The 18,181-nt window shown below is 39.8% G+C and overlaps 1 protein-coding gene across 5 annotated transcripts in view; it reads left to right on the top strand.

The window, feature by feature from the left end:
• The window catches only part of GMCL1 (germ cell-less 1, spermatogenesis associated), a 509,303-nt gene that overhangs the window by 11,273 nt on the left and 479,849 nt on the right, over positions 1–18,181 (top strand). For 3 of the 5 annotated variants that reach the window (XM_053718225.1, XM_053718220.1, XM_053718224.1), the window contains one exon: positions 5,826–5,983. In XM_053718225.1, coding sequence (XP_053574200.1) covers positions 5,835–5,983 — 149 coding nt within the window. In that variant the 5' untranslated portion in view covers positions 5,826–5,834. Of the gene's footprint in view, positions 1–230; positions 335–5,825; positions 5,984–18,181 lie in introns of all 5 variants that reach the window. The other 2 variants (XM_053718223.1, XM_053718221.1) reach the window with 1 other exon arrangement.

Here is an 18,181-nt window from a genome sequence, read left to right as displayed (position 1 = left end):
TGTGTATTACCTGGCTGCCTGATGTCCTTCCTGATCCCTGGCTTTTTCCTGACTCTGCTGTTTTCCTTGTTCCTGATTCCGGCTCGTCTGACTATTCGCTTTGGCTCCTGACTCGGCTCGTCTGACTACCAGCTCTGGTTTTGACTCCTGGCTTGTTATTTGACTTGTGGACTTTTTAATATTTTTTGCTATTAATAAAGGTGTGATTATTTTTACACTTCTCGTCTCAGTCTGATTCCTGGCACCCTGACATTCCGCTGTCCCGGGACAGACATACTGATTTGCTGCTTAGAAGTCCTTTACAATGGGATGTGGCTACTGAGAAACTTTTGAGGTAAAATATCTTCCTTTTTTACATAGAGATGTTCAGGTGATATTTTCTAGTCAGCTTTTTACAGCTATGCTGCTTCACTTTCAAGTGTTTCAACATTTGGGTATTATGGCCCTTTAACTTAAAATTTTTCTCACAAGTTTAATAGGCCATTATAGTGGACAAATTACATGTTCTAATTTTGTTAGAGCGTGTCATTTTAACATTAGCAACTCTGCAATGCTATGTGTTTAATTTATGCAAAGTACTGTTTGGGAGCCGTCCCACCTCTGAACGCCTCACTCTCAGAAACCAATTTGGTATATGTCCTTCCAGATTGCCACAGTGAAAAGCATGCCCTTAATGTACTGCTTACCAGCAAAAGAGTTAAAGGGACAGTCAAGTCCAAAAAAACCTTTTATTTTTCAAATAGGACATGTAATTTTAAACAACTTTCCAATTTACTTTTATCAACAATTTTGCTTTGTTCTCTTGGTATTCCAGTTGAGAGCAAACCTAGGAAGGCTCATATGATTTCTAAGCCCTTGAAGGCCGCCTCTAATCACATGCTTTTGTATTTGCTTTTCACAACAGGGGATAGTAGTTCAGGTAAACCATATAGATAGCATTGTGATCACGCCTGTGGCTAGTGGCAGACACTGTACTAATTGGCTAAAATGCAAGTCAATAGATAATAACTAAAAGTCTTGTGATTAGGGGCGATCAGAAGATGCTTAGATACAAGATAGTCACTGAAGTAAAAAAGTGTATTAATATAACAGTGTTGGTTATGCAAAACTGGGGAATGGGTAATAAAGCAATTATCTTTTTAAACAACAAAAAAATCTGGTGTTGACTGTCCCTTTAAAGATGATCACCCAAACTATAGTAGTTCAGCATCCAATTATATTCGCCAATGTACGTTTCACCCCTTCATATTGTCAGGGCTTCGTCAGGGCTCACAAGCAATGGTAAGGGGCAGTGGCCTACCAAAACAGCTTACATTTCAGTACAGACTAGCAGTGATTGCCGAAAAAAGTATCAGTATAGGTCAAACCAGTGACGTGCAGTGAGGTCAGAGGCAGGTGAGGCACTGGCTAGGATATGCCTTCATTCTTTAGATATCCTTTGTTGAAGAAATAGCAATGTACATGGGTGAGCCAATCACATGAGGTATCTATTGTGCAGCCACCAATCAGCAGCTACTGAGCATATTTATATATGATTTTCAACAAAGGATATCAAGAGAATGAAGGAAATTAGATATTAGATGAAAATTGGACAGAGGGGGTGGGAGAGACAGGGAGAGAGAGAGATAGACAGAGAGACAGAGGGGGAGAGAGAGACAAAGAAACAGAGGGGAGAGAGAGAGAGAGAGAGAGACAGAGGGGAGAGAGAGAGAGAGAGAGAGAGGGGGAGAGAGAGACAGAGGGGAGAGAGAGAGCCAGAGGGGGAGAGACAGAGGGGGAGAGAGAGAGAGACAGAGGGGAGAGAGAGAGACAGAGGGGAGAGAGAGAGAGAGAGAGACAGAGGGGAGAGAGAGAGGGGGGAGAGAGAGACAGAGGGGAGAGAGAGACAGAGGGGAGAGAGAGAGAGAGAGACAGAGGGGGAGAGAGAGAGAGGGGAGAGAGAGAGAGGGGAGAGAGAGAGACAGAGGGGGGAGAGAGAGAGACAGAGGGGAGAGAGAGAGACAGAGGGGAGAGAGAGAGACAGAGGGGAGAGAGAGAGACAGAGGGGAGAGAGAGAGACAGAGGGGAGAGAGAGAGAGACAGAGGGGAGAGAGAGAGAGACAGAGGGGAGAGAGAGAGACAGAGGGGAGAGAGAGAGAGACAGAGGGGAGAGAGAGAGAGACAGAGGGGAGAGAGAGAGAGACAGAGGGGAGAGAGAGAGAGACAGAGGGGAGAGAGAGAGACAGAGGGGAGAGAGAGAGAGACAGAGGGGAGAGAGAGAGAGACAGAGGGGAGAGAGAGAGAGACAGAGGGGAGAGAGAGAGAGACAGAGGGGAGAGAGAGAGAGACAGAGGGGAGAGAGAGAGAGACAGAGGGGAGAGAGAGAGAGACAGAGGGGAGAGAGAGAGAGACAGAGGGGAGAGAGAGAGAGACAGAGGGGAGAGAGAGAGAGACAGAGGGGAGAGAGAGAGAGACAGAGGGGAGAGAGAGAGAGACAGAGGGGAGAGAGAGAGAGACAGAGGGGAGAGAGAGAGAGACAGAGGGGAGAGAGAGAGAGACAGAGGGGAGAGAGAGAGAGACAGAGGGGAGAGAGAGAGAGACAGAGGGGAGAGAGAGAGAGACAGAGGGGAGAGAGAGAGAGACAGAGGGGAGAGAGAGAGAGACAGAGGGGAGAGAGAGAGAGACAGAGGGGAGAGAGAGAGAGACAGAGGGGAGAGAGAGAGAGACAGAGGGGAGAGAGAGAGAGACAGAGGGGAGAGAGAGAGAGACACAGAGGGGAGAGAGAGAGAGACACAGAGGGGAGAGAGAGAGAGAGACAGAGGGGAGAGAGAGAGAGAGACAGAGGGGGGAGAGAGAGAGAGAGACAGAGGGGGGAGAGAGAGAGAGAGACAGAGGGGGGGAGAGAGAGAGAGACAGAGGGGAGAGAGAGAGAGAGACAGAGGGGAGAGAGAGAGAGAGACAGAGGGGAGAGAGAGAGAGAGACAGAGGGGAGAGAGAGAGAGAGACAGAGGGGAGAGAGAGAGAGAGACAGAGGGGAGAGAGAGAGAGAGACAGAGGGGAGAGAGAGAGAGAGACAGAGGGGAGAGAGAGAGAGAGACAGAGGGGAGAGAGAGAGAGAGACAGAGGGGAGAGAGAGAGAGAGACAGAGGGGAGAGAGAGAGAGAGACAGAGGGGAGAGAGAGAGAGAGAGAGACAGAGGGGAGAGAGAGAGAGAGACAGAGGGGAGAGAGAGAGAGAGACAGAGGGGAGAGAGAGAGAGAGACAGAGGGGAGAGAGAGAGAGAGAGAGAGGGGAGAGAGAGAGAGAGACAGAGGGGAGAGAGAGAGAGAGACAGAGGGGAGAGAGAGAGAGAGACAGAGGGGAGAGAGAGAGAGAGACAGAGGGGAGAGAGAGAGAGAGACAGAGGGGAGAGAGAGAGACAGAGGGGAGAGAGAGAGAGACAGAGGGGAGAGAGAGACAGATGGGAGAGATACAGAGGGGAGAGAGAGAGAGAGATACAGAGGGGAGAGAGAGAGAGACAGACAGAGGGGAGAGAGAGAGAGGCATACAGAGGGGAGAGAGAGAGAGACAGAGGGGAGAGATGCAGGGGAGGGGGAGAGAGACACAGGGGAGGGGGGAGAGACACAGGGGAGGGGGGAGAGACACAGGGGAGGGGGAAAGAGACACAGGGGACTGTTGCATAAATGTCAATGCATTCCCAAGCACGATATGGATAACTTTAATCTGAATTAGTAGCTACAATAAGTGAATATAGGAAAGAGACTAACACAACAACAACCGGCCAGGGCGGCAGGGCCAGTAGTACCATAATAAATATAAATACATTAATACAGGTCAACAGTTAGTCTCAGAGTCAGTCAGTCTCAGTATAAATTATGTTATGTCACCGTCGTCATCAGAGTCCAGTGAAGTCCACCAGGCGCCACCATATACACAATAATAGCGCGCCCGCATATCCTGGTGCTGTTACAGCTTAGTATTAGGATAGCAACTTGCAAGTTTTGATTAATAAATGTATTTTGTGTATGACATGGTGGTCAGTGTTGTAACTTAAGTTACATTTATTAAGCAAATAAGCACAAAATCACAAAATGGCTGCTCATTAAAATATATTTCTTATTTTAATATATTTATAATAGTAAAAGTTACACTACTGAGTCAGTAGTGTAACTTTTACTATTAATAAATATATTAAAATAAGAAATATATTTTAATGAGCAGCCATTTTGTGATTTTGTGCTTATTTGCTTAATAAATGTAACTTAAGTTACAACACTGACCACCATGTCATACACAAAATACATTTATTAAGCAAATAAGCACAGCACTAAATCACAAGATGGCTGCTCATTAAAATATATTTATTAAGCAGCCAAAGTTGGGAAGTGAAACAACAACATACTACTTAGATATAGATAGCATAAGCATAGCCAGCAACTTGAAAGTTTAATAAATGTATTTTGTGTATGACCTGGTCAGTGTTGTAACTACTTACAACACTGACCGGGTCATACACAAAATACATTTACTAACTAAGCAAATAAGAGGATCAGACTGCGTCACTCACAACACAAGTGTTGAGTGTTCCTAGTTGAAAACACAGTAACACACAGGCACTTCAAATTTAAGCAGAGGGGGGGCAGGCCAGGCAGGCACCCACCACTACCCGGTCCAGACCCAGTATTTTTTTAACTTACAGTATACTCTCTGTCTCTCTGTACAAGACGCTTGGGGTTAACGTTGTATAACTTGTAAGTTGTACACTTGTAGTACAAGTTTCCAACTTACAAGTTATACAACGTTAACTCCAAGCCTCACAATAAAAAATATATATACATAATATTATATGATATAATATTATTACAGGCAGCAGGCTGTACTAGTACACTAGCTACTGAGATCATCACACTATCACACACGGCTGTCATTCTTTATGACTTACTTGTGTGAGTGTGACAGACTCAGTGTGACCCCACTTTGGCTCCTTCCTTCAGCAGATGAGTGCGGTACTGCGGTGACACTCAGGCTGAGCTGAGCGACAGGTCCTCGCGGTCAGGCAGGGGCAGCAGCTGCGATATGCGGTGTCTGCAGTGGGAGAGAGCAGAGAGTCTATAGAGATCGGGCAGCCTACTCCGAGTCCTCCACTATTCGCTACTTGGCTGTTGGCTCAGAGGTGTCAAGCAGGAATGAGTGGCACTCTGTGACTGGCTGTTGTTCCCGCCGCCGCGCTGCTCTTCCCTTGCGCATGCGCAGAAAACCTCCGTCTCAGTACTAGTGCAGCAGGGCCAGGGAGTCAATCAACAGTAAAACCAGTGTTGATTGGATGAGCGTGAGCCGGTCTCCCAGGAAACAGTCGAGGCCTCATGAGAGATGCCTCATATAGTTATTTTCTCTGCCGCGCTGCTCCTGCAAATCACCACCGGGTGATGCTGCAGAGCAGCTAGATATCAAACACACTAGAAATATTGCGCAATAGAGAAACACCAGAACCCAGTGCCTCTCTATTGCGCAATATTACTTTGACAAGTCAAAAAAAAAAAAATTTTCACTTTTTTTTTTTTTTAAATAAAAATCTCTATTTGTTTTTATTTTGGCCCAAATGGCAGGTGCGGCACTGCCTCACCTGCCTCCAATGAGTGCACGTCACTGGGTCAAACTGTATTTTAATATGTTAATATTGTATTTAAATATATATATATATATATATATATATATATATATATATATATATATATATATATATATATAATATTTACGCTTGAATTTATTTGCAGTTATCTGGTAATAGTTTAAGATAATGGCTGTTAAGATCAAAACAATCACCACTGTTCTCTTCTTTTTCCCAGGATCTAAGTATGGGTATTTTTAGCAGTAAGCTATTATTTCAGCCTTCAACACAACAGTGTTGTGAACACAAGAAGAGAAAAAGAAAGTCAAAATGTCTGCATGATAGTGAGACTGAAGAGGAGGAAGAGCTGGAAGATCCCCTCAATACTCCACGGAGGTATGTCTTATAGTTTTATATAGTAGATGCCAATGCAGTATTAAAGGGACAGTATACACCAATTTTTATGTAACTGCATGTAATAGAAACTACTATAAAGAATAATATGCACCGATACTGATCTAAAAATCCAGTATAAAACCGTTTAAAAACTTACTTAGAAGCTCCCAGTTTAGCTCTCAGGGACAAAACTACAGGGGCTGCAGAGGTCGCAATTTTTTTTTTTTACAATAAAAAAACGTTGACCTGCCACTGCCTGCACTGATATCATGTGAGTGTGACATGATGCTTCACTAGTGTCTCTGACTACAGGGGTTAGTGTTTCTGTTTTACCCATTGGTGTTTATGTGTGTGTGTGTGTATGTGACTGTGTGTGTATTTATTTATGCATTTATGTGTGGGTGTGTATGTTTGTGGAACCAGCAAATTACAGACCTTGTTACTACAGCATGGGGGGAGGGGGTAAACAGTGTCACTATACAGTACCACTATATACAGTACGGGGGGGCTTGACCATGTCACAGACTACTGTGGTCACTTTATAAAGTACTGGGGAGGGTAGGGTCAGGCCAGCCATCTCACCGGCAGATTACAGACAGTGTCACTATATACAGTAATAGTGGGTCAGACCATCTCACAGACTGTGGGCACGGGGTACCTACTTTTGCAGACATGTAATCTGATTCACATTTTTTTCTGTTAAATGTAAAAATAAAGATATGTATCAAATTCACTTTTTTTTGTGGGGGTGGGTGGCACTTCTTAGATTCTTGCACCTGGGCCCTGTGGTTTCTAGTTACGCCTCTGTTAGCTCTGTTAAAAAGGTAGCTGGAACACCCACTGCAAGTGGGAAATAGCAGAACCCCCCCCCCCACCTCTGCATATAAAAATACTCTTTACACAAACAGGAGCAAGCTGGAGTAGGTATACATCAGTATTCTCCTCAAACTTTGGGACTTGGTTAGGAGTCTGAAAATCAGAGCAATGTTATTTAAAAATAAGCAAAACAATACATTTAAAAAAACAAACAAACAAACAAATAAAACTGTATGGGCTATATAAATGGATCATCTATAAAACATTTATGCAAAGAAAAATCTAGTGTATAATGTCCCTTTAATCTTAACCCCTGTGATAATGTAATCTGTTATTTAACAGCAACGAAAAGAAGGTGCCACATGTTGCAATATTGTTTTTAGAGCTGCAACAACTAATCGTCATAATCGATTATGAAAATAGTTGTCAACAAATCTCATAATCGATTAGTTGGTTTGCAATTAGTTGGTCTGTGCACAACCCAGCTGCTTCACTCCACTGATCTTCTGCACATGGTATTGTGTTTTATGGTTATGTCCTTAGCCTAAAGGATGTCTACAGACGTCTACTTTTCACTTTTTCAGGACAGTATACGTTTACAACTACCCCTGGCTTATGTTCAACCCAGATATAATAGGAGTCATCATTTGGATTGTTTATTTTAAATCAGGTGCTTTGCATGATATAGTGCCAAGCTTGTTATTTACACCTAGCCCCTAGATTGATGGGAGTTATTTAAATTGACGTGCACTATTTATTATCTGTTTGCACAATTATTAGCGGATTGCTTGATATTGTTGATTATATGTACTGTATAAATAAATGTGTAAGGCTTTGTCCTGTTATTAAATTGTAAGAAAGAAGAGGGCCACCCCTAGTGCAAATCAATTGTGGACATATAATGAATGTCGATTTATGCTGACAAAGGAATACTCACAAATTGTATGGCACACTGTGCAAATGGAGCATACTAGGTGTATTATGGTGACCTAGTGCACATATAAACCCAGGCTGTACTGCTGCAATTGAAGATAGACTCCGGATAAAGGTGATGGACGTCAGAACAATAGAAGAAGACTCCAGTATAAATATATATAATAAAATATTTAATTAAAAAAGGTATAAAAAAGTACACAGATAAGACAATAAACCTGTGATACAATGCTACGCGTTTCTAAGCGCTCACCGCGCTTTTTCCTCAGGCAAATGATACTGAATACACTGGAGTCCCCTACATATATACCAATGCACGCTGAATGTTGAGCAGCTGAATAGCGTTACACAGGTGCTGCATTGATTAGCCACATAAGTTGCTGAAAACATGTTCGAGAAAAATACAATTTATACAATTCTAATGAACAATCCCAAGTATAGTATAATGAGCGCATATACTGTAATGATATATAAAAAATAAAATAAAGTGCATCAAAATTTGATCATAAATATTGTGAACCGTCTCACTCCTGTACGTATAAGATAGTACTAATATGTAAAATTCATTGCAATACTAAACAATACATGTATTATGCATATATATGATAAACTAGCACATTTTTAATGTAGTTATGCTTGATCAGTAAACCTTATAAGTATAAAATGAAACTTTGAATGAAAAATCTGTCTCGATTATGAGGTTTGATAGTTGACGGCTAAAAGCTAAATGAAGATGGGTGTGTTACGCTGGACCAATGGGAACGCTCTAATCGGTTCCACCAGAGTAGATACATTGTGTATACCCTACGTGTGTTCAATATGGGTGTGTGTCTGACGTGATGATTGCGTATGTTGGCTAGTGAAAGTGCAAGTGATACTCTTACCGTATATGATATATCGGTTCCACCATAGTAGATGCATAGTGTATACCCTACGTGTGTTCAATATGAGTGTGTATCTAATGACGTGATGACTACGTATGTTGGCTAGTGAAAGTGCAAGTGATACTCATACCGTATATGATACAACTTGTATTCAATATTACTAAATGTATGTATGTATATAATATATTTAAAAGATATGAAGGGAATGAATGATATGGAACAATAAACTATAACTAAGCGTGACTCAAGTGAATATGTGTTAGGCAAATATGTGAGAACTAGAAAACATGCTAGATGTTTGTATATAAAAAACGATAAAGAATAATAGTGAAATAATGGTGCAGTATAGATATATATTGCATAGCTGTATCTATCTAATAGCTATAATGTTTATAAAGGTGAATTATGCTAGAACAGAACATGACTTATGAGTATTTCATGCGGGTGTCTATAAAGGTGCCTAATCTATATTAATAGAAGAAATATATATAAAATAATGTGACTAAAAAGGTATATATACCATACCAAATATTGGAATGATAAAAAGACGATAGATATAAAGAAAATAAATGTAATGCACTAAAGAAGGGATGTTATGTGTATATATAAAGAATATATTTATGTATATCTATGTTATGTATAATCCTGGGATATGAAAATAAGGTATATTAAAAGGCAGCAGAGTCTATAACTTCATTAAGGCGCTCGGGGTATAAAGATTTAAATTGGTATATCCAAAAAGTTTCCCTCTGACGTAATTTAGTCATTCTATTCTGGAAACTGGTAGCAGGGATAATTTCTAACGGGGTAATGGTCATGACACATTTGTTTTTGCCATGCATGGAAAAATGATGTCTAGAAGTGCTGTATTTGTTGGATCCTTTTAAGATACATCTCAAATGTTCTGACCATCTTTGTCTAATTTTTCTACAGGTGCGGCCTATATATATGTATATATTTATATCACACAAACATGTTATGAAATAGACTACATAGTTAGAATTACATGTTATTCTTTGAGTGATCGCAAAAGATTCCCCGGTGCTGTTAGATATAATATTTTTTAGACCATTAGTGATATATTTACACATGTGACATCTATTTTTATTGCATCTAAAGGTTCCTATATTAAACATCATGGAAATAGGAGAACTACTATTAGAGGTTTTGAACGCACGTTTACACATTACCACCTTACTGGGTGCCAACTTCTCCTTAATTGTGGGCGCTCTTTTAAGAGTACATCTGGGTTTGTCTTGTAAAATTGATTTAAATATTTCGTTTGAGTAATGGCCAATGTTTAAACAAAATCTTTTTAATCTCTTTGTGATTATTATTATATTGAGTAATAAATGAAGATTCATAATTTGCATCCTCCTTTATTACTTTAACTTTGGGTTTCAATAAATCCTCTCTATTAAGAGAGCGTGCTTTTTGGAATCCTAGTTCTATTAATTCATCAGGGTAATGTTTTTCCTTAAATTTGTTCTTTAGGATTAAGCTTTGTGAGTCATAAGTTGTAATATCTGTACAGTTACGCCGGATCCTCCTAAACTGGCTGTATGGAATATTTGTTTTCCAACTTGTATAATGATTACTGTAATAATCTAAAAAATTGTTACTATCTACTTGTTTAAAAAAAAGTACATGACTGAATACTATTATCATCACCCCACATAAGGGTGACATCTAAAAAATCAATTTTATCCCTTTGGGTATTCCAAGTGAATTGAATGCCCATGGTATTATTATTAAGTTCCTCTTGGAAAGAGGTAAGAGACTGTAATGGTCCCCTCCAGATAAACAACAGATCATCTATATAACGGCCATAGAAGACCAGATTTTGCTCCCACCTTGCATTATAGATGTATTTGGACTCGAAAGTGCCCATGAATAAATTTGCAAAACTGGGAGCAAATCTGGTGCCCATGGCCGTTCCCTTGGTTTGAAGAAAAACATTGTCTAAAAACTTAAAATAATTGTGAGTTAATATGAAGTGTATGAGTTTAAGTAAATAGTTTTTCTGTATGTCAGGCATATATGGATCATCACTCAGATAACAGTCTACAGAGTCAATACCTATATCATGTTTTATATTTGAATATAGTGAACTGACGTCACAAGATACCCAAAGTAACTGTTGTTCTTTCTTAATATTAGATCATTTAAGCAACAAATCGGTAGTGTCCTTAATATAGGACCTAAGTTGAATTACATATATTTGAAGATAAAAATCAATGTATAGTGATAGGTTATCAGTTAAGCTATTCATTTCTGCAATGATTGGTCTACCGGGTGGATTCTGGATCTGTTTATGAATTTTTGGTAAGTGGTAGTAATATGGAGTGTTTGGATTTGTAGGAGTTAAAAATTTTCTTTCTTTATTGGTCAAAATGCCATGCTCATATCCATAATTAATTAATTTTTTGAGCTCCTTGGTAAATGAGTCTGTAGGATCTATTACAAGTTTTTTATAATAATCTTTATCCAATAAAATTCTCTTTGCTTCACATATATAATCCTCATAATTTTGTATTACTAGGCCACCGCCTTTGTCTGCCTGGCGAATTATAATCGTGTTGTCTTTTGTAAGATTACGTAAAGCCCTTTGTTCATTTGGCCATATATTACTATGTTTCATATTATGTGAAGGAAGTTTCTCAAAATCTTCTAACACCAAATTCTGGAATATATCTAGGTAAGCTAGATTTTCTCTATTAGGGTAAAATGACGAGGGTGGGGCTAGATCCGTATGGATCACTCCTTCAAATAATTGTTCAGAGAGATCTTCTGGGTCTATATAAAGAACTGACATGTTTCTTTGTGCTGTCATATTGTCTGTAAGAACTGGAAGGCCTATAGTTTTCTGTGCTCTTAATTGTTTGTTAGCGAAATAGCGCTGTAAGGCTAATTTTGTTGTGTATTTGTTTAAATCAACAAATAATTCAAACATCTGGTGTGAGTTCGAAGGGCAAAAGCTCAAGCCTTTACCCAAAATTCTAATCTCATCATTGGATAATGATCTATCTGATAAATTAAATATGCCTTTACTTAGTTGTTGTAACTTCTTTTCCTTGGTGGCAACTCCCCTTCCCCTGTGTCCCCGTTTGTGTGTGTTCTTTTGTTTTTTCCAGGTTGTTGGTATGGAGTATTTTGGCCCTCTCTTCTCCAAAGTGGTGCTAGTGGTATACGTTCTTCTAAAAAAGAAGCAGAATTATGGGGGATAGGTGAATCTTGGAAAGATATTGTGTCCCTGTTGTGATTGGAATGATCAGTTTGTGTATTGGAAGGACCAGACGTATGCTCTCTGTTTGATTTCTGGAAATGTTGGCTATTCTGATTATGATGATAGGAGCTTGAAGATGATTTAGGTGTATGACGTTGTTGTAATGAATCTCTAAAGTTCGAGTGTGAAGTATATTGTTGTGGTGGTTGATCTTTATAATTTGTGTTGGTGTGTGATCTGTATTGGTCTCTTTGATTATGTTGGTATCTATAATCTTGTTCTATAAGAGGGGAAAATCTGTTGTGGGTGAGAATATGATATATTTCATGGTCTCTATTAGTTCCATAGGCATTAGATGACTTATGAATAGAATGTCCTGTTATTGATATTCAAGAACAAGGGGTCATGAGCTCAAGCTAAAGGGTAGTAGATTCAGGAGTAATTTGAGGAAGCACTTCTTTACAGAAAGAGTGATTGATTTATGGAATAAACTTCCTCAAGAGGTAGTAGCAACAAACACTGTGGGGGACTTTAAAAATGCATGGGACAAGCATAAGGCTATCCTACGAACTAGATAAGTTTATACTGTTAGGTAAGGTCGGGCAGACTTGCTGGGCCTATGGCTCTTATCTGCCGTCAATATCTATGTTTCTATGTTTCTATATATAGTCTTTAGCACTTTTGATTTCATTTTTTATTGTTTTTTTTTTTTTTATATTTTTAATAAATATGTACCAGATTCATCCTTTATAAGTATATATCTGTTATTTTTAGAGCGGACTAGATATTTTCCCCTAACCTTATAGCTGGTTATTTACCATTGCATATAGATATTCAAGATATGATATAAGATGAAGAATGAAGTCAAGGGTTACTTTATTGAGAAGCCCCTTGCCAAGGTGGAAGTTCTACCTCTTTGCAAAGTTTTTGTTTTGCTTAAATTATAAAACTGTGCTCTGCTGCTTTAAAATTGGACAAACAGTTGTGTTAATGTAAAGTTTTAGTCTGAAGTTTATATTTGTAACACTCAGTATGTGGATTCTATTTAAAATATAGGAAACGATTATTGATTCTTTTTTTATCCGATTAGTCGATTAATCGAAAAAAATAATCGTCCGATTAATTGATTATGAAAATAATTGTTAGTTGCAGCCCTAATTGTTTTCCATAGATATACAGCTTATAGTATGCATAATCTCACTCACATATATGCACTAGCGTTATTGCAAAATAGACAGGCCAGATCCTCTGAGTAGTCCGGCGGGCTCACTTCCCGTATCAGAATAGACAGAACTCTTACGCACCAACTTGCAACAAAGTAAAGGCTCCGCCAGGGTCCCAAATGTGATGGAAACTGTGCCAGCCAGAGGATTGTGTTAAAATACATTTTATTTAAAACTTAGCAACGCGTTTCTTGGCCTAATACAGCAAAAAACAGATCATCATAAAACAAACTCCTCCATTCCACTTTAAACCCACCCTCAACCAATCAGCAACAAGTAACTGCAACCCCAATACGCCGTCATAAGAATCATCAGTGCATATAAAAAATCATCAAACATCCTATACAATCTGTCCATGTCTGTCCCCATGCCCCACATAAGCATAAAGTGCATATATAAATCCCTATACCACTTAATAAAAATAAAAAATAATAATATATATGTATGTATGTATGTGTGTGCCAAAACATTATCAAGTATCGAGACCAGGGTGGGTACAACCGCCGCCTCACTCTCTGTAATGCGTGCTCTCTGTAATGTTGGTATCTTTTTAAGGATCTTAACTGCAGAGCTTGCAGTCATATAGATGTGGGTCATATAGCTGTTTAAGTAAAAGGTGCAAAATATGCAAATATATAACACATGGACACACCAACTGAACATGTTTTGATTCAAAGTTATCTCACTTGTAGGTCCACTTAAGAAGTTTATGTGGTGAGCTGCGATTGTGGGCTCCAATATGTGGGCCACACTTGTAGAAGAATGGGAAAGAGATGGTGTGAACACTTAAATAACATAAAGAAAAATATGAAGCATAGTATCCCTATACATTGCAATAAAGTGCATAAGGGATGTACTAAACCTTTTAAAGGTTACCCCATAGAACAAATTGTGAGTTCTTATTCATATAATAGGTTGCGGATGAGGCACACCTTTTGGGTTTATAGGTTAGACACTCTGGGCGAGATTACATATGTAGCGTTGAGCGCAAAACCCGGTGTTGCCAATTTTAAGTTGAATCAAGCGATCACATATACGGCGCAGCATACAAGTTACACGCGTATATTTCTTTCCTAAGATATGGTGAGTCCACAACGTCATCAATTACTAGTGGGAATATCACTCCTGGCCAGCAGGAGGAGGCAAAGAGCACCACCACAGCAGAGCTGTTAAAGGGACACTGTACCCAATTTTTTTCTTTCATGATTCAGATAGAGCATGCAACTTTCTAATTTACTCCTATTATCAATTTTTATTTGTTCTCTTGCTATCTTTATTTGAAAAAGAAGGCATCTAAGCTTTTTTTTTTGGGTTCAGGACTTGGGACAGCACTTTTTTATTGGTGGATGAATTTATCCACCAATTGGCAAGAACAACCCAGGTTGTTCACCAAAAATGGGCCGGCATCTAAACTTACATTCTTGCATTTCAAATAAAGATACCAAGAGAATAAAGAAAATGTGATAATAGACGTAAATTAGAAAGTTGCTTAAAAATGTCATGCTCTATCTGAATCACGAAAGAAAAAATTTGGGTTCAGTGTCCCTTTAAGTATCACTTCCCTTCCCACAAACCCCAGTCATTCTCTTTTGCCTTTTGTCAATTGAGGAGGTGAAGTTTTGGTGTCTGAAGAAAATTTGGATTTCTTTCGCTACAAGCAAGATTTTTGGGTCTAGCCGTAACCCACGTTAGTCTCTTCAGTAGGGCAGTGGTGGCTTTAAAGCAGTTAGGTGGGCCTTGCTGCGTTTTCCTAACATATTTGCTGGCCATGGTATAGAAAGCCAGAGTAGATTTACTCTGTTCTTTCTCTTTCTGCAGGTCTCTGTGAGGAGTATGTGTCCTCTCATACCTTGTAAGCTGTCCTCCTGCCGGACGGCCAGAATGCAGGTAAGTTCCTTTTTGTCTTCTAGGTTAGTAGATCGGCACATATAATATTTAATCTGTATCAGTTTCTGGGACATTTATATCCTTTGGAAAGGATATTTTAAAGCAGGATGCAGGAACTTATTTTGTGATAGCTAGACTAAGGGTTAATACTTCATAAATAATAGTATGCCCTGATTATCTTTATTATGGCTCATGTAGAGGTTCCTTAGGGGTTAATTATACCCATTGTTAGTTAATTCTTCCTTATGTGATATTTCATTGTGCAATAAATTTTTATGTTGGGCTGAATTTCGTCAGTCTTCTGCCCTGTTTGTTTGTTTCTCTGGGAAACGTAAAGGTCAGAAAGCTTTTGCCTTTTATTTCTCCTTGTTTGAGAAGTCTAATCTTTTAATAAAGCTTCTTTGCATACATTTTCCAAATTTTAAAAATTTGAGATACGCTTTGTTAGCTTACACCTAGATTTGGAGTTTGGCGTTAGCCGTGAAAACCAGAGTTAGAGGCTCCTAACGCTGGTTTTAGGCAACCGCCGGTATTTGGAGTCACTCAAAATAGGGTCTAACGCTCACTTTTCAGCCGCGACTTTTCCATACCGCAGATCCCCTTACGTAAATTGCGTATCCTATCTTTTCAATGGGATCTTTCTAACTCCGGTATTTAGAGTCGTTTCTGAAGTGAGACATCTAACGACAAAACTCCAGCCGCAGGAAAAAAGTCAGTAGTTAAGAGCTTTCTGGGCTAACGCCGGTTCATAAAGCTCTTAACTACTGTACTCTAAAGTACACTAACGCCCATAAACTACCTATGTACCCCTAAACCGAGGTCCCCCCACATCGCCGACACTCGAATAATTTTTTTTAACCCCTAATCTGCCAACCGCCACCTACGTTATCCTTATGTACCCCTAATCTGCTGCCCCTAACACCGCCGACCCCTGTATTATATTTATTAACCCCTAACCTGCCCCCCACAACGTCGCCTCCACCTACCTACACTTATTAACCCCTAATCTGCCGACCGCAAAGCGCCGCCACCTACGTTATCCTTATGTACCCCTAATCTGCTGCCCCTAACACCGCCGACCCCTATATTATATTTATTAACCCCTAATCTGCCCCCCTCAACGTCGCCTCCACCTGCCTACACTTATTAACCCCTAATCTGCCGACCGGACCTGAGCGCTACTATAATAAAGTTATTAACCCCTAATCCGCCTCACTAACCCTATCATAAATAGTATTAACCCCTAATCTGCCCTCCCTAACATCGCCGACACCTAACTTCAATTATTAACCCCTAATCTGCCGACTGGAGCTCACCGCTACTCTAATAAATGTATTAACCCCTAAAGCTAAGTCTAACCCTAACACTAACACCCCCCTAAGTTAAATATAATTTAAATCTAACGAAATTAATTAACTCTTATTAAATAAATTATTCTTATTTAAAGCTAAATACTTACCTGCAAAATAAATCCTAATATAGCTACAATATAAATTATAATTATATTATAGCTATTTTAGGATTAATATTTATTTTACAGGTAACTTTGTATTTATTTTAACCAGGTACAATAGCTATTAAATAGTTAACTATTTAATAGCTAAAATAGTTAAAATAATTACAAATTTACCTGTAAAAGAAAGAGTTAATTAATTTTGTTAGATTTAAATTATATTTAACTTAGGGGGGTGTTAGTGTTAGGGTTAGACTTAGCTTTAGGGGTTAATACATTTATTAGAGTAGCGGTGAGCTCCAGTCGGCAGATTAGGGGTTAATACTATTTATTATAAGGTTAGTGAGGCGGATTAGGGGTTAATAACTTTATTATAGTAGCGCTCAGGTCCGCTCGGCAGATTAGGGGTTAATAAGTGGAGGCGACGTTGAGGGGGGCTGATTAGGGGTTAATAAATATAATATAGGGGTCGGCGGTGTTAGGGGCAGCAGATTAGGGGTACATAGGGATAATGTAAGTAGCGGCGGTTTATGGAGCGGCAGATTAGGGGTTAAAAATAAAATGCAGGTGTCAGCGATAGCGGGGGCGGCAGATTAGGGGTTAATAAGTGTAAGGTTAGGGGTGTTTAGTCTCGGGGTACATGTTAGGGTGTTAGGTGCAGACGTAGGAAGTGTTTCCCCATAGCAAACAATGGGGCTGCGTTAAGAGCTGAACGCGGCTTTTTTGCAGGTGTTAGGTTTTTTTCCAGCTCAAACAGCCCCATTGTTTCCTATGGGGGAATCGTGCACGAGCACGTTTTTGAGGCTGGCCGCTTGCGTAAGCAACTCTGGTATCGAGAGTTGAAGCTGCGTTAAAAATGCTCTACGCTCCTTTTTTGGAGCCTAACGCAGCCTTTATGTGGACTCTCAATACCAGAGTTATTTTCATGGTGCGGCCAGATAAAAGCCGGCGTTAGTTTTTCGGGTCGTTACCGACAAAACTCCAAATCTAGCGGTTAGTGTTTTTTCTTTAACCTAACTGAGACGCAGGTTCGTTTCCTGATGAGAATTTAAATTCTTTTGTCTCGGCTGAGGCTTCTTTTTGGAGAAGGGTTCTTCAAGCGGTGGTACCTTCTGTTTAGGTCCGCCTGTCTTGTTTTCCCTCCCTAGTCATCTGTGTCCTATAGCTTGGGTATTGGTTCCCACTAGTAATTGATGACTTTGTGGACTCACCATATCTTAGGAAAGAAAACAAAATGTATGCTTACCTGATAAATGTATTTCCTTCCGGATATGGTGAGTCCACGACCCCACCCTTTTATTTAAGACAGTTATTTTTGGCTAAACCTGACCTTTGTGTTATTCAATTTCCCTTCGGTCGAATGACTGGGGTTTGTGGAAAGGGAAGTGATACTTAACTGTTCTGCTGTGGTGCTCTTTGCCGCCTCCTGCTGGCCAGGATTGATATTCCCACTAGTAATTGATGACGTTGTGGACGCGACATATCGGAACAAAAGAAATTTATCAGGTAAGCATAAATTCTGTTTTCTCTTGCAAGGTGTATCCAGTCCACCGATTCATCCTTACTTGTGGGATATTCTCATTCCCTACAGGAAGTGGCAAAGAGAGCACACAGCAGAGCTGTCCATATAGCTCCCCCCCTAGCTCCACCCCCCAGTCATTCTCTTTGCCGCTCTAGCAGTAGGGCATCTCCACGGGAGGGTAAAGTGATTGTGGTGTTAGATTTGTAGTTTTATATCTTCAATCAAAAGTTTGTTATTTTTAAATGGTACTGGTT

Source organism: Bombina bombina, chromosome 6 (assembly GCF_027579735.1).
Source record: "Bombina bombina isolate aBomBom1 chromosome 6, aBomBom1.pri, whole genome shotgun sequence".
In the NCBI taxonomy this organism is placed as follows: Eukaryota; Metazoa; Chordata; class Amphibia; order Anura; family Bombinatoridae; genus Bombina; species Bombina bombina.
The sequence above is the reverse complement of the archived record's forward strand: the minus strand, read 5'-3'. Positions and strand labels throughout refer to the sequence as shown.